The sequence below is a fragment of the Macrotis lagotis genome, chromosome X (assembly GCF_037893015.1).
Source record: "Macrotis lagotis isolate mMagLag1 chromosome X, bilby.v1.9.chrom.fasta, whole genome shotgun sequence".
Lineage (NCBI taxonomy): Eukaryota > Metazoa > Chordata > Mammalia > Peramelemorphia > Peramelidae > Macrotis > Macrotis lagotis.
Window position 1 is genome coordinate 623,374,175 of NC_133666.1, and position 17,764 is coordinate 623,391,938.

At 38.2% G+C, this 17,764-nt stretch overlaps 1 protein-coding gene and 1 long non-coding RNA gene across 2 annotated transcripts in view; one reads left to right on the forward strand and one right to left on the reverse strand.

Annotated features, from left to right (window-relative positions):
• Positions 1 to 12,671, reverse strand: part of LOC141500203 (Ig heavy chain Mem5-like) — a 79,571-nt gene extending 66,900 nt beyond the window's left edge. The window contains 2 exon segments of the mRNA XM_074203191.1: positions 12,068 to 12,247; positions 12,527 to 12,671. Of these exon segments, the coding sequence (XP_074059292.1) occupies positions 12,068 to 12,247; positions 12,527 to 12,596 (250 nt within the window). The 5' untranslated portion in view covers positions 12,597 to 12,671.
• Positions 12,672 to 12,748: 77 nt separating this feature from the next.
• Positions 12,749 to 17,764, forward strand: part of LOC141500205 (uncharacterized) — a 59,754-nt gene continuing 54,738 nt past the window's right edge. Inside the window, exon 1 of the long non-coding RNA XR_012471892.1 lies at positions 12,749 to 12,951. This is a non-coding gene — a long non-coding RNA (uncharacterized LOC141500205). The remainder of the gene's footprint in view (positions 12,952 to 17,764) is intronic.

Consider the following 17,764-nt stretch of genomic DNA (forward strand, 5'->3'; position numbering starts at 1 on the left):
GTGGTGATAATGGGCACCCATGTTTAACCCCTGATCTTACTGGGAATGCCTCTAGCCTCTCCCCATTGAGTATAATGCTTGTTGATGGTTTCAGATAGATACTGCTAATTATTTTAAGGAACAGTCCATTTATTCCTACACTCTCTAGTGTTTTTAATAGGAATGGATGCTGTATCTTGTCAAAAGCTTTTTCAGCATCTATTGATATGATCATATGGTTTCTGATAGGTTTGTTATGGATATAATTGAGTATACTAACAGTTTTCCTAATATTGAACGAACCCTGCATTCCTGGAATCAATCCTACTTGATCATAATGTATTATCCTATTGATGACTTGTTGTAGTCGTTTTGCTAAGATTTTATTTAGGATTTTTGCATCTATATTCATCAGGGAAATAGGTCTATAATTTTCTTTCTCTGTTTCAACTCTTCCTGGTTTAGGTAATAGTACCATATTGGTTTCATAGAAAGAGTTAGGCAGAGTTCCATCTTTCCCTATTTTTCCAAAGAGTTTATATAGGATTGGAACCAATTGTTCCTTAAATGTTTGGTAGAATTCACTTGTGAATCCTTCAGGCCCTGGAGATTTTTTTTACAGAGTTCAATAATGGCTTGTTGAGTTTCTTTTTCTGAGATAGGGTTGTTCAGGTATTTAATTTCTTCTTCATTTAACCTGGGCAACTTATATTTTTGTAAATATTCCTCCATTTCACTTAGATTATCAAATTTATTGGCATAGAGATGGGCAAAACAATTTTGAATTATTACTTTAATTTCCTCCTCATTGGTGGTGAGTTCACCTTTTTCATTTATAATAGTAGCAATTTGGTTTTCTTCTTTCTTTTTTTTAATCAAATTGACCAGAGGTTTATCAATTTTATTGGTTTTTTCATAATACCAACTTTTGTTTTTATTTATTAATTCAAAAGTTTTTTGGCTTTCAATTTTATTAATTTCTAATTTGATTTTTAAAATTTCTAATTTGGTATTTGATTGGGGATTTTTGATTTGTTCTTTCTCTGATTTTTTTAGTTCCATGCTTAGTTCATTTATTTCCTCTTTCTCCAATTTATTCATATAAGCATTTAGAGCTATAATATATCCCCTGAGAGTTGCTTTGAAGGAATCCCATGGGTTTTGGTATGTTGTTTCATTATTATCATTATCTAGGATAAAATGGTTAATTCTTTCTATAGTTTGTTTTTTGGTCCACTCATTTTTTTAAGATGAGGTTATTTAGTTTTCAATTTGCTTTGGGTCTATATCTCCTTGGCCCAGTATTGCATATGAATTTTATTGCATTGTGATCTGAGAAAGAAGTATTCACTATTTCTGCCTTTCTGCAGTTGATCATTAGGTTTTTACGTCCTAGTACATGGTCAATTTTTGTATAAGTTCCATATACTGCAAAGAAAAAGGTATATTCCTTCCTATCCCCATTCAGTTTCCTCCATAAGTCTACCATATCTAATTTTTCTAACAATCTATTCATCACCCTAATTTTTTTCTTGTTTTATGATTTGATTTATCTAGATCTGATAGTGGGAGGTTGAGGTCTCCTACTAGTAGAGTTTTGCTGTCTATGTCTTCCTGTAATTCTTTCAGCTTCTCCTCCAAGAATTTGGATGCTGTCCCACTGGGTGCATATATATTCAATATTGAAATGACTTTATTGTCTATGGCACCTTTTAGGAGGATAAAGTTTCCTTCCTTATCTCTTTTAACGCTATCTATTTTTGCTGCTGCTTTGTCTGAGATAAGGATTGCTACCCCTGCTTTTTTTTACTTCAGCTGAAGCAAAATATATTTTGCTCCAACCTTTTACCTTTACTCTATATGTATGTCTCTGCTTCAAATGAGTTTCTTGTAAGCAGCATATTGTGGGATTCCGGTTTTTAATCCACTCTGCTATTTGCTTACATTTTAAGGGAGAGTTCATCCCATTCACATTCAAGGTTATGATTACTAATTCTTTATTGCCCTCTGTGCTATCTTCCCTCTGTTTGTATTTTTCCCCCTTCCCCCCCCTTTTATCCATATTCCCCAGTATTTTGTTTTTGAATACTACCCCCTTCAGTGTGTTTGCCCTCCTATATCACACCCTCCCCTTTCTTTCCCTTTTCCCTGTTCCCTTCCCTTCCTTTTGTTATTTCCCCTTATTTCCTCCACTCCCCTTCCCTTTCTCTGTCCCCCCTCCCCTTTTCCCCTTTTAATTCTTGAAAGGTTAGATGTTTTATAAGTTAAATGCATATGTGTAGGTTGACTTTAAGCCAAGTCTGATGAGAAGAAGATTCAGGTGTTTCTCCTCTACTCCCTTCTTCCCCTCTACTACCATAGGTTTTTTGTACCTCTTAGTGTAATGAGATTTGTCCCATTCAATCCCCTCCCTCCTCCCGTCTCTTTCCTGTCCCCCTTTTTATTTGGGTAGTGTATTTTTTTGTTAGATCATTCTATCTAAGTCATAGAAAATTCTGAGTGTCTGTCACTTCTAGTTTAGTATATTCTGTTGAATAGAGTCAAAATTCCTGAGAGTTATTAGAGTCTTTCTCCCCAGTGGAGTTAAAGCCAGTTACATCCTATTAGATATCAGTCTCATGGATAGGTCATGGATGTCCATAATTTCTGGCTAGGTATATTCTCTCTGTTAGAGTTACATTTCTCAGGATTTATGAGAGTCTCTACCCTTCCCCCATGGTGGGATATAGCCAGTTTCAACTTGCTGGATTGCATTTTTTTCCTTTTACTGCCCCCTTTTCATGTGTCTCTTGAACCTCCTGTTTGATATCCACATTTTCTGTTTAGCTCTGGTCTTTTCATCAGAAATTTTTGGAATTCTTCCATTTCACTAAATGTCCATCTTTTTCCCTGGAAGAGAAGGCTCAGCTTTGCAGGAAAGTAGATTCTTGGCTGCATTCCAAGCTCCCGTGCTCTTTGAAATATCTCGTTCCAGGCCCTTCGATCCCTTAAAGTTGATGCAGCCAGGTCCTGCATGATCCTTACTGTGGCTCCTTGATATTTAAATTGTTTTTTTCCTGGATGCTTGCAGGATTTTCTCTTTTATCTGATAGTTCTGGAGTTTGGCCACAACATTCCTTGGTGTTTTCATTTTAGGATCTTTTTCTGGTGGGGATCGATGTACTCTTTCAATAACTACTTTGCCCTCTGATTCCATGACGTCAGGTCAGTTTTCCATCACTAGATCCTGTAATATTAAGTCCAGGCTTTTTTTCTCTTCAATGTTTTCAGGAAGTCCTATAATTTTTCAGGTTTCCCCTCCTCAATCTATTCTCGAGGTCAGTGGTTTTGTTGATGAGGTATTTCACATTTGCTTTTTTTTTCTATTTTTTTATTTTGTTTAACTGACTCTTGCTGTCTCATGGAGTCATTAGTTTCTGTAGACTCCATTATTTTGTGGGGGGAGGAGTTTTCTTCATTAACCTTTTCCAATTGGTCAATTCTACTTTTGAAAGAGCTTTCCATTTGACCAATTGAGGTTTTGAGAGAATTAATTTCTTTTTGCATTTGCTCATTTGAGGATCTGAGAGATTTATTCTCCTTTTGTGTTTGTCCAATTCTACTTTCTAAGGTTTTGTTTTCTTGTTGCAAGATATTAATTGTCTCCCCCAAATTTTTCCAGTTGATTTTTAAACTCCTTCCTTATTTCTTCAAGGAAGTCTTTCTGAGCTGGAGACCAGATTGTATTCTCCTCAGATGTTCCATATCTCTCTGGGTTGGGGTCTTTCCCTTCCAGGAATTTTTCTATAGATCCACCTTTCTGCTGACCCTTCTTCTTTATGCTAAGACCTTGAGTTGGCTGGGGCTGGTTCACCTGGGCTTGGGATCTCTAAAGGCTTTACTGAGTGCAGTTTCTCTGGCTGGCCAGTAGGAGCTGCTGGTTGCCCTCTCTGGGGTGTCTGTGACCTTGGTTGCAAGGCTTTCTCCCTTTGCTTGAGGGAGAGAATTGGAGCTATTGAATTCTTTTGCCTTTAATCAATGGTGGGCTTTACCCTGGCCTGAGGTGATTCCTCAGCTGGGCTGGTTCTTTTGCTCACACACCTGGGCCTGAGGCAGAATAATTTGCATTTGTTTGGGAGGAGGCCTTAGTGCAATGGAGGCATAGGCTCAGAGTTTCTCAGATAGGAGGAGCCCAGGGATGGTGTCTGCAGCTCTCCTGCACCAGACCTCTCCCCGCAGCCCCTTCCCCAAGTTCCAGGGGGACAGCACCAACACCAGCACCTCTGCTTCCCCGCAGACCCAAGCCCCCTTCGTCCAGCCCCACTGCTGATCCAGCAGGTCCGGCTCTCAGGCCCTCATACTCCCAGTTCCGATTCAGCTGTTGATCTGGCTGATCCCGGGCTCAGGCTCACCTGCCAGTACTCAGCCAAGGCTGCTGCGGGAGACAAATCCTGAGGTAGATTTTCCTCTCCTGGCTTTTCTTTCTGGGTTTCCTGGTTCAGATTTCTTTTAAGAGGTTTGTTTCATGTGATAGATTGGGAAGAGATCAGGAGACTTTAGAGCTGTGCCTGTCTTCTCTCCGCCATCTTGGCCGCATGTTGTTCTTCTATTCTTTAACCCTTATATGTCCCATAATTTTCTGTAATAACTAACGATATCTGAATCTGTATTGATAAACTCCTGAAGCTCTAATGATGCCATATCATTCTGGAAAAAGATTATTTTGTTTCCCCTATACAGGTATATCTTGGTAACCACGTTAGGATTAACCTGACTTTCTTGTCTTTCTGAAATTTATTTTCCCTATTTTCAAATTAAAATAGCATTTCTTTCTATGATTTCTTTGTTTAACATATTTGGTAATATTTGTTGCTTCTTTAACTTCAAAATAAGGTCCTTTTTAATACTTACTTTACTAATTCTTCTTGAAGTAGTTCTCCTGTAAGGGGGAGGGAGGGGGAAACACTCTGACAGCACAGAATCAAGGAGAATGGGAAAGAGAAGGGAACATAAACAAGGACTGGGGGGCCCTTCTCATAACAGTAAAATAACAGGGTGAGTAGTTTGGCCTCAGTCAATTTAATACCAAAATCCATTCCTTTTTTTAAAAAATAAAAAAATCCCTCTTTGAAATGCAGGGGTGAGGAGGAAGAGATCATATTACCCACTGTAACACAGGCAGAAAGCAGGCTCAAGGGGAGAGTCAGCGAGGGCATTAAATGCCTAGAAATCTAGCTGCCCAAAATAACAAAGATCAGCAATTTAAATGAGGCAACCCAATGACAATTTTAGGGGAACTTTTGTCCCCATCTAACAAATCAATAGAAGAATCTGAACACACAAGTAAATAGACAATCTAAACACATAAAGACAGATGAGGCACAAGCACAAATCACACAAATGCAACAGAATTTTCCAAACTGACAATTTCAACACATATCCACAAACACAGGTCAATGGCAAATTCCTGACATCTCAGGAATGTCGTGAGGGGAGATTTCAGTGTTGGGTCTGACAATCTCGCCCTTGCAAAGGCCAACCAAATGTGTCCTCACTATCACAAAGAGCACCCAAAAGAGGGGACCCAGACATTGTCTGATACAGAATTCCCCTGTAACCAAATGTCTAGACCCAGAACCAGAACAAGCTTACCTCCGGAGGTGGAACAGGATCTCCACTTAGGCCGAATGGGGGATAAGACTATGTCTACTCAGTCCTGGGGCCCCTGGAACATCATCAGGGCCTGGCTCCCCTAGGAAAGGGAGAGACAGTCTGTTCGAACCTAAACTCAAGGCTCCCATGGTCTCCTTTGGTGACACAAAACACCAAGATCTCACTAGGAACTCCAAATGTTGTACCCAAAGAGCGAGACGGAGACCAGAATTTGATAAATTTGGAGATCTTTATTCTCAGGGACTATCTGGGGATTGAGTACCCAAATCAGACAGTACTTAAGTGTTCAGGGGATAGGGCTTTTATAGTGTTTTGGGGGTGGTACTAAGAGCAAACAAGATACAAAAAAAAAAAACAAAGACAGCAGTTAGATATATTATCTTGACATATACATATGTAAATATATGGTTCCATATAGATAGGGGTGAGAAGGGATCAGGGTCTTTGTGTAATGATTGAACATATTTTCTGAGATGGAGGGAGTCAGGAATTTACTATCTTATGGTTCCAGCCGCATCTGGGGAAGGGGGAGGCAGTCCTGGAATTTAACAGATACAGCAAGACAATTAGGCTAGCAAGGATGCTTTGTAAATCTGTAGACAATTTTATGGTATATCCATGACCCCTTGGTCCTATCAGACTATTTTTCAGACCCATAGGTGCCTAGCCAAAGTTATATTTCTAAGGAATTTCTCCAGGTCCATAAGGATGTCAGGGACCCCTTTCTATACAGGAATTTCACAAACATTGATATTGTACTTCAATAGAAGCTGCAGAGATAATAGTATTAATAATAGCTAGCATCACAATTACATCTTACACAGCATCTTACAAATATTTTCTTAGCTGACCCTCAAAACAATTCCTGGAGGGAAGTGTTGCTATGATCTCCATTAAGTGACTAGCCCCAGGGTCACACAGCTAATAAGTATCTATTAAATACAGAATTTAATTTGAGGTATTCTTGACTCCAAGTGCAGTACTCTATTCCTTGTGCTTCCTATCTGTCTCAGTCATTCTTGACCTTTCCTTTTCCCTCATCTCCCCACAGTGAACCTATGACTTTGTATTATTGAATCCACATCTACAACATCTCTCCTCTGGCTCTTTCTCTGCATGCAAGCAAACTGCCACCAACAACAATCATTACTATAGCTTCCTAATCTGTCTTTTTGTTTCTGATCTCCCTCACCAATCTAAACTCAGGCCAGCTGCCAGACTAATCCTCCTAAATCCCAGGGCTGACCAATTCACATCCTTAATCAAGTAACTTCAGTAACTCCTTATGACCTTTTTTGAAACTAGGTCTTATTTTTTGAAACCAGAGCTCCACATTTCGCACAAACTGGAAGTCAAATGGCCAATTTGAAGGTCTGAATTCACTACTAATTGACAGGGAAGTTTTGGCTAGCTCCATTTCTTATCTGGAATGGGTCACCCTTCTTAGGGTAGTCTAGTGTCCCTCCCTCTCTGGGACTCATCATATTGATGGCAGACTTAGTGTGATGGCATTTTATCAGCTTAGCACAGTGCAATTAATAAATTAATTAAGTCATCAGCCTCCTCAGTAGGAGGTAGTATAGGTACATTCTACAACACCCAGCCTTCCCCATTGACTTTCAAATAAAATATAAATTCCTTACCTTGACATTTAAGTCTCTCCACTATATGACTCTATTTTACCTTTCTAGACTTGTCTTACATTGGTTCGCTTCATGCATTCTTCATCCTAATAAACTGTTCTACTTGCTGGTCTCTGAATTTGATGTTCTATTTATCACAACCATGGCTTTGCCCAAACTCTTAGCCATGCCTGTGATGGTCTTCATCCTCACCTCTACCTCAAAGGAACTGTAGCTTTCTTCAACAATCTTTTCTTTTCTTTTTTTTTTATGTTTTTGCAAGGCAAATGGGGTTAAGTGGCTTGCCCAAGGCCACACAGCTAGGTAATTATTAAGTGTCTGAGACTGGATTTGAACCCAGGTACTGCTGACTCCAGGGCCAGTGTTTTATCCACTGCACCACTTAGCTGCCCCTAACAATCTTTTCAACTCCTATGGGAAGTCTTTCTTGATCCTGCTAGTGGTAAAAACTCTCTCCTTCCTTTGTTTTTTTTATATACTGACTTTTATACATCAAGGTTGTACCCTTCATAGAATGGAAACTTCTTGGGGACAGTGTCTATTTTTAATTTGTTGCTTTTATGACTCTGCAATCTTGAACATGGGAGATATTCAATAAACACTTGCTTACTGAACTAAGATACAACAGGTGCACAAATAGTGAGGCAAAATTAAATTGAGAAGGTAATGAAGGCCTCAGTTCTCAAATATATAACAAACTATGTCAAATTTATAAAAATAAGAGCCATTCCTCAACTGAAAAATGATCAAACTAACAGGCAATTTTCAGATGAAGTAATGAAAGCTCTCTATAGTCATAGGAAAAAATGCTCTGATTATAGAGAATTCAAATTAAAAAAATTCTGAGGTACCACCCCATACCTATAAGATTGGTTAATAAAACAGAAAAGGGAAATGACAAATGTTGGAGGCAATGTGGGAAAACTGAGATGCTAATTCATTATTAGTGAAGTTTTACATTGATTCAATTATTTTGAAGAGCAATTTGGCATTATTCTTTTAAAGGACATAAAATTCATGCATACCCTTTGACATAGCAATACCACTGGTAGACCTGTAGTTTTTTTTAAAAGATCTATATGTACAAAAATATTTATATACATTCTTTTTATGATGGTAAAGAATTGCAAATTGAGGGGATGTACATCAATCAGGGGATGGTTGAACAAGTGTGGTATATTATTGTGGTATACATGATTCTCATTACAATTGTACAATAAGAAATGATAAGCAAACTGATCTCAGAAATATCAAGACTTAAATGAACTGATACAAAGTGAAATGAGCAGAACCAGGAGAACATTGTTTACAGTAATAGCAATATTGAACAATGATCAACTATGAATGACTTTGCTATTCTCAGCAACACAATGATCTGAGACAACTAAAAAGGACTTGTGATGAAAAGTGCTCCCATGTCCAGGAAAAAAAATGGTTGGAGTCTGAATGTAGATTGAAGTATACTTTTTTAAACTTTACTTTTTCTTCTTGGGTGGCTTTTGATTTTGTTTTCTGCTTTTTGTTTTTGGTCTGTGTTTTCTTTTACAATACAACTAAGAAGGTGTGTTTTTCATGACTGAATGTATATAATCTATATCAAATGTTTGTCTTCCAAATGAGGAATGGAAATAATCTGGAACTCAAAAATTTTAAAAACAATAATTTAAAAACAAATAATAAAGAAAATATTATCTTTTATATGTAACTGAAAATAAAATATTAAATATATTTTAAAACTTAAATTGAGAAGATGTAGAACATTGCCAAGAAGGTAGATCCAAAAATGAATCTCCCCATGACAGGTGATACCCATTCTCAGCCTTGAAGGGAGTCACAGAAATTGGGATCACATCACTTCACTATTCGGAACCTTTCATTTACAGCACATTGCCTAAAAGATAAACCCCAAACTCTTTAGCTTGGCATTCAAAGCCCTCTATATTATGAGCTTGTCTTAATTCTAAATTCAGTTTTTTTATTTCTACAAATACTGAGTATATTTTTAATATTTGCAAAGCCTCAAGTGTTGATACTGAAAGAAGATCCAGAAATGAATTAGACATGGTCTCTGCCTTCCAGTAGCTCATTTGAGAGAATAAGACATGGGTTAAATAAAATTAAAATACAAGGCAGAAAGAGATAAGGGTCTTAAGAGAGCATGAATATTGAGGAAGGGGAAATAAGATGAGAGAAGGTCATGGTATATATTGAATGGATTGTCATGGAATAAATCTAAGTCAGAGAGACAGATAGTAGGACATTGTAACAATCCATGTGAATCATGGAAATCTGGATTAAGGTGAAGATCTTGGAAGTGGAGAGAATGTGGGAATGAAGTGTTAAATTATATTCCTTTGTACAAGGTCCTCATGGTTCACATAGACTGAGTCTCTGGTCATTATAAGAGAACATAAGAGTTCTCATAAGGAACTCATAAGAGTTCCGTGTTCAGTTTACAGGAGATAATTCCTTCTTTAGAATGAAATGGGCAAGGGGAGGCTAGGTGGTGTAGTGGATAAAGCACTGGCCTTGTAGTGAAGAGTACCTGGGTTCAAATCCGGTCTCAGACACTTAATAATTACCTAGCTGTGTGGCCTTGGGCAAGCCACTTAACCACATTTGCCTTGCAAAAACCTTAAAAAAATGAAACGGGCACTAAGGGAGCACTACAGAATATACAGAGGAGAGCATCATAAGAAAGACAGTTATGAGTTTGGAGACTGGAACAGTCAGAATGGGCTAAAGTTGTCAATAAAGACCTGCCAGAGTAAATTAGATTTAAGCAAGACTTGAAAATGCAATGATAGATGGAGGAGGGAGGTAATAGATAGGAGGTCATACCAGATAGGATAAGAACTGTGGGAACATTCACAAATGGTTTAGGGGGATAATGATCTATCACATTGAGCTGGAGCTGAGAGTCAAGAGAAGACCTATGAGTAAGAAGGTAAGAGAGAGAAAAACTTATAGATGGTTTTTCTAAATTAACCTATGGAGTTTTGTCATTATCCTAAAGGAGTTGCTACAGATTTGTGAGGCTTAAGTAAAATGAATAATCTAGGTCTTAGAATTGTTGGTTTGGGGAACTGCCTTTAAGTTTTTTTGCTCCTTCAATTCCCATTTAAATCAATATTTATCCCTTTTTATTCTCTAAGAGTCAGAGGCAATGTCCCTTCCCCTTCCCTCCTATCACCCTAGGGGCTTCTTTGAAATTATTATGAAAATGTTTTGTATGACTGCACGTGTAAAGCCTATATTGAATTGCTTATCTTGTAAATGAGGGTTAAAGGAAGGGAGAAAATTTGGAACTCAACATTTTAAATGACATGAACATTTAAAAAATAATATTAAAAGTTGTTTTTACATGTTACTGGGGAAAAACAAAGCAAGAAAGTCTTGGTTCATAGGTGATAGGTAGTATAGAGGGGAACCAGAGCTGGGTTGTGGGATCAAGGGGGTCATAACTGTTGCCAGTAACCCTGAAGAGGGAACCAACCATTCTTCTACAATCTACACCACTGAATTCTGAAGCTACCAGAAAAGCTGCAAGGAGTTTTCACTGATGCTACTAAATAGTTGGCTCTAATCATATGGCATGTTTAGAATGTGACAGACATTGGCAGAGGGATAGAAGATAATTAGAAAAGACTTGGGGGATCTCGATGCCCTAGAGAAGCACATCTACAAGAGTCAAGTGGCTCTGGGAATCTTTCCTTGTACTCCTTGTTTCCAGGTCTTATATAGCATGCTGGACTGTAGAACTGTCCAAGGTCTGCATCACAGAATAGCAAAATTACAACACAAATTTTTAAAAGGCTATGTCCTTGACAGCATCGTTGGAGCCTTTCCCTATCCAGATTCAAATTAGAACTTAACAGAACTTGAAAAGGAGGATTCTTGAGATCTTACAAGCCAACAAATGATCAATGCATTCTCTAGACCTGGTCTAAGAGACTCAGGTTATAAGGCCTACAGGTAGGAGATTCAGAAACAGATCTGAATTTCTACTGCCTAAGTTTGGTAACTCCAGTCAAATCTTTGTCATGTGTAAACCAGTTTTCTCATCTGTAAAATGGACATATACTTTATATTTATACCTCCTATATCAGGACAGTCTTCCTGAGGGCAGGAACAAAGCAACTATTTCTGTGTTTCTTAGAGTTAAGAATTTGAACTCCTCAGTGAGAAAGAGAATTATTTCTACTCTATACCAAGCTAAGAGTCCCCCAGAAGTGAGCTTGGACTCACTCCTCCTGCTTAGCTCCAAACTGAACCAATCCAGGATCAGGTACATAGCAGAAAGGTTGTGTTCTCATAGTATTTCAGGTGAATTCTTCCTGCTCCCAGTCATTGATTGTTTTCCTAGGAGTCAGCCCTAGGGACCTGATTCCAGGAGGTGTGACCGCCTGGCACCTTAAGGAAGGATAGAGGAGGTCCTCAGCTGAGGGTGAAACAGTGGCTGGAGTCACAGGAGTGTGGAAGAACAGTGGAGACTAGGAGAAAAGCCCTCTCTTACTTTAGCACACACACATATAATCTGTTTTCCCATTTTCCCCTCCTGTTCCCCACCCACACACAGAAAATACAACACAGCCCAGTAGCAGCATCTGGGTCTCTAATCCCAGGTTTTTGTCAAGGCCTCTGCCTGGACCCCAGCAGAGTGAGTCTGGCACAATAGTATTTGCCAGAGTCCTCCTTTCGTAGCTGGTCCAGTTTCAGAGTGACAGTTTTGGCCCCATTGTCCCTGGTGATGGAAGCCCTGCCCTTAACCTGGGAGCTGTACTCTTTATTACTGCCAGTTTTGGAGCTGATGCTGGCCACTAGCTCCCTGCGCCTCCCAGTTGGATTCCAGTGCCAAGACATGGCAAACTCCTTGAAATTAAAGCTGGAAGCACTGCAGGTCAGGGTCACAGACTGGCCCTCGTGTGTCACCTTGCCTCCCGTTTCCTTGAGTAGAACCTGGGCCCAGGAACCTGTAAAGGACATACCAAGAAGTTGAAGCCCCATATAAAGCCTCCATGAGAAAGGGAGCTTAGGGACCCTGGCAGAGACATCTGGCTACTAATTAGAGATTCCAATCCCAACCCAGTTTATCAGGGAGAGGAGATCAAGAAGAAGCAAAGCTTCATGGCCCCTTACCTCCAGAGAAGAGAGAACAGGTTGGAGATAGAGAAATCTGGAAGCTAATTAGAGTCTCAACCCCATTCAGAATATGAGGAAGAGGAAAGAAGCAGTATGGACAGGACAGATACCTGGGAGAATGGAGAGGAGCATCCCCAGGAGATAAATCCTGGCAACTGTGGTGAGGGTACTGGCAGACATGCTGCTAAAACTGCAGGACCTCGTCTGCAACTGTGGTCCAGGGCTGATAACCTAGGTATATATAGGTGTTCTGCCCCAAGGGAAATGTTTTTAAGAAGTCAACTAAGAGCAGGGAGGTATGACCATCCCCCATCCTGTGAAGGATGAGAGGGGGTGGAGCATGAAGCAGACAGATGCAGCCTGGGTTGGAAAAGGGATTTAGTACAGAATAATTGTGATTTTGGAGCTAATTTTTAGCCCTACTAACATTAAGTTTTAATACAGGGTCTGCATCAAGTGTCCTGAAGTATGGGGGCAGTCAGCATCTTGAGGTGAACACTGTAGCCATACAGTCCAACTCAGCACAGATTAGAAGGTAGGTCTGTCCTTTCTATTCTTAGATGTCTTTGCTTTACCCCCATACCAGTCAAATCTCTCTCTCTCTCTCTCTCTCTCTCTCTCTCTCTCTCTCTCTCTCTCTCTCTCTCTCTCTCTCTCATTCTCCCCATCCTGAGGAACCTGATTCTTTGCAACCTGAGGAAATCAGACTCTAGGGCACTAGCTCTTCAGGGAGAGGAGGAAAGAGATCATTGTCAGCAGGGGTGGTCATAGTGGAATAAGTGAAATGGAATGGTTCATAGAATTAGGCTCAGAAATTCAGAAAAATCAGCTAGTGCAGAGGATAGAATTTTAGTCTTATAATCAGGAAGAGCTGTATTCAAATCCAGTCTCAGGTACTTAGTAGCTTGTCACTACAGAAAGGTATTTACCTTCTGTCTGCTTCAGTTTCCTCATCTGTCAAGCGAGGATAAAAATACCACTAACACTTACATAGAATTAAGGTTGTCAAACTCTTAATATACACATAATCTCAATTTGTCATAAAAAAACTTGAGTTGTAGGTACTATAATGATCCCCATTTTGCAGATAAGAAAACTGAGTTAGGAAGAGGTTAAGTGACTTACATGTCCAAGTTCACATAGCTAGAAAGAGTCTGAGAGTGGATTTGAATTCAGGTCTTCTCAACACTGACCTAACACTATTCACTGTACACCTGTTTCAAGCCATAGTGGTGAGGGTGGAATAGAAAGAAATCTTTCTAATGACCCAAGTCATTTTGTTTTCAAAAATCTTTTATTGTGTGCCTACCACGGGGTTAGGCACTGAGGAAGATCTAAGATATAAATGAGACATGGAACCAATGGAACCAATTTCATGGAGTCTCCAACCCAATTCTATCAAGTTCACTTGGGAAAACTCCCATTGTTCCCAATCTACTCCTTCATTTCCTTGAGGAATTTTCCTTCCCTAGTTTCTCTTTTACTTTAGAGTTGCTGATTATCACTGGGAAAAGTCACCAAAAATCCAACTGATTTCACTGATTCCAAATGTATAGCACAAAACCTCACACCAGGGACAGTTTAACATAGTGGACAGAAAGGTGATTATTTGTCAGGTAGCTCCTTTTTTTTCTACTATCTTGATCTTTGATAATATTTTCTCCCCCTCCCTTCTCTCCTCCTACTCCCCCCCCCAGGTAAAATATGAGCCCTGAGAGGGTCAAACTGTTGGATTTTCATCTGCTCATCATGCAAATAGCAGACACTTTGTAATGTTTGTTTATTTGAATTAGCAGGAGAATGTAGATCCAGGATCCACAGGTGGGCATTGCAAAGAGACAAATTTAAATTTTACTTAAAGGAAAAGTTGTTAACAAGCAAAGCTAAGGTTGGAAGAGAAAGGTAATGCTACCTAGTCACTGTCCTAAATCTCTCTTGGAAAAAACAACATTATTCCCAGCAAGTCACCTGTCACTTCCTAGGAGTACTCTCTAAATTACACAACTGGTGATTGTTGGAAGTCATATACATGGTGGGGAACTCAAAATAGTTCCCTCCACGCGAGGGAATTAGTTCTTAACAAAAAAGAAGTAAAAGCAAAAAATGAAAAACAAAACAAACTCAAATGAGCAAATCCCACACCTGGCAGTGTATAATCTACTTTAATCAACATTTGATCTCACTGATAACTGTACCAAGACTTTTTATCTCTCCTCATGCCCCAACCCTCATGCCCATCCCCCTCACTTTGAACAAATTATTTCCTACTACATGAAGAAGACTGAGACCACCTTCCAAAAAAATGAATTTGCTTTTAAGATATATTTATGGACAGTTGTAAATTCTGCTCCCTGCCCTATCCCGTAGAATTCAAAAGTGCAGGGACAGTTTGTCTTGGTGTGCCCAGTGTCTGAGGTGGTAGCTGGTACACAATAAAGATCTTAATAAATGTTTTTTCATCACTGATCTGAACAGGTTAGGCCTTATATTGTGAGTGCTGTTATACATACATGAGTAGTGATTATGACATAAAAAGCTCCAGTTCTTAAATGATCAATCATATTGAAATCATATTGAAGAGGTAGCTAAAAACTCCAGAAATTCTTATTTAGAAATAACTAGTTATTTAAGAATTGGTAGAATGAATGACTGAAGTGCCAATAATTCTTGTTTGTTGACATTTTTCAGAATCATCACTTGCTCTCTCCTTCTTCCTTCTAATGGCAAAAGAAGTAATGTTTCTACTTCTCAAATAAAACTAGTAATTCCTATAACTATGCCTTTGTATACATTCTTTCCAGACTCTTCTGGGATCTTTTTTTCAGGAGTTATCTCTTTCCTCTTTTTTCATGTATCTTCAGTCTCTTCCTGTTGACTTTTTCATCTGTCCATATAAATGCTCAGGTCTCTCTAATTCTCCCAAAATATTCCCTTGACTTGTCTACCCCAATTTATTATTGCTCCATCTCTCCTTCACTCCAAATTTCTTTTGAAAATATTTTTCTTTAATATTTTCCCCCAATTACATGCAAAAGTAGTTTTCAATATTCATCCATTAGAAACAACTAGGTGAAGCAAGGGATAGAGTACTAGCCCTGGAGTCAGGAAGTCCTGAGTTCAAATCCAACTTCAGACACTTAGTAATTGCCTAGCTGTGTGACTTTGGGCAAGTCACTTAACCCCATTTCATTAAATAAAATAATTTTAAAAAATTTGTCCCTTAGCAAGTTACAAGTTTCACCTTTTTCTACCACCCTCTCTTTCCTTCCCATGACAGCTAACAATCTGATAGAAGTTGTACATGTAAAATTGTTTTTTAACATATTTCCTTATTAATCATGTTGTGAAAGTGAATTAGAGCTAAGGGGAAAATGAGAAATAAAGAAAAAGCACAAAAGAAATTTTTAAAAATTAATATACCATTTTGACTCCATGATTTGTATGTGTATGAATGTATTTTTCTGGATGTGGATATCATTTTCCATAACAGGCCCCTCAGAGTTGTCCTTGAGCACTGAATTGTTGAGAGGCCTGCAGCTATCATAGTTGATCCAACTCACAATGTTGCCAATAAGTTTACAATGCTCTTTTGGAACTACTCATTTCACTTCATATCAGTTCATGCAAGTCTTTCCAGGCTTTTCTAAAGTCCAACTGCTCATGAATTCTTTTCTTTTTTTTTTTGGCTAGTGATGGATTTTTTTTAAAAAATACTTTGTTCACTTATTTTTCCAACCCATGCAATGGTAGACTTTGGGGGGTTTTTTTGTTTTTTTGTAAGGCAATGGGGCTAAGTGACTTGCCCAAGGTCACACAACCAAGTAAATACTTAGTGACTGAGCTCTAATTTGAACTCAGTTTTTCCTAATTCCAGGTCCAGTACTCTATCTATGGCACCACCTAACTGTCCCTATGGTAGTTTTCAATGATAATTTTGAGCAAAGTTTTGAGTTTTACATTTTATTCTCCCCCTCCTTTCTCTCCTGCTTCCTTGGACAGAAAGAAATCTAATATAGACTATATATAAAAAAATGAAAATAGTAAGCTTTGATCCATATTTAAACACCTTAGGGCCTTCTCTGGATATGGGTAGTATTTTCTATCACAAGTATTTTAGAATTGTTTTTGATTATTGTTCTGTTGAAATAAGTAAGAACATCATAGGTGATCATCACACAATGTTGCTGTTAATGTGGAATGTCCTGTTAAAAGTGATTCTGCTCACTTCACTCAGCATCTGTTCATGAAAGTCTTTTCCAAGCTATTCTGAAGTCCCATTCCTCATGATTTCTTATGGAATAATAGTATTCCATCATATTCATATAGCACAATTTGTTCAGTCATTCAATTTCGAATTCTTTGCCACTACAAAAAGAACTGCTATAAATATTTTTGTACATGTGGGTTTTTTGCTCTTTATCATGATCCCTTCATGATATAGACCTAGTAGTGATTTTGCTGGATAAAGGGGTTTGCACAGTTTTATTATCTTTCAGGCATAGTTTCAAATTGCTCTCCAGAAAGAATGGATCAGTTCACAACTCCACCAACAGTGCATTAGTGTCCCAATTTTCCCACATCCTCTCCAACATTGATGTTTCCTTTTTTGTTATTTAGACAACCTAATAGATGTGAGATGGTATTTCAGAGCTGTTTTAATTTTCATTTCTTTAATCAATAATGATTTTTAGTATTTTTTCATATGACTGTAGTTTTAATTTCTTCATCTGAAAGCTGTTTGTTCATATCCTTTGACCATTTATTGATAAGAAAATGCCTTGTGTTATTATAAATTTAAGCCAGTTCTCTATGTATTTTAGAAACTAGTCTTTTATCAGAAACACTAGCTATGAAAATAGTTTCCCAGTTTTCCAAATTCCTTCTAACTTGGCTGCACTGATTTTATTTTGTGCAAAATTTTTTTAATTTAATCTAGTTATAAACTCCCAATGCAATAGATGTGAAAGATAGACTATTTCTTGTTCTCTTGAGTTTCCTGTAGTATCATCCTTTAAGACTAAAACCTGCAAACATTTTAACCTTATTTTGCTACAAAGTGTAAGATGTTGGTCTTAGACCAACATCTATGCCTACCTTTTGCCATAGTAATTTTCAATTTTCTCAGCAATTTTGATCTAATAGTGTCTTAGTTAAAGTGTGAGTTTATCAGATAGTTAATGACTATAATCATTTATTACTGGAGTTTTTTTTTATTTAATCTATACCACTGATCCCCTTCTCTATTTTTTAGCCCATATGAAACATTTGATGACTGATACTTTTTTAATATAGTAAGAGATCTGGTTTTACTAAGTCATCTTCCTTTGCATTTTTCTTTATTAATTCCC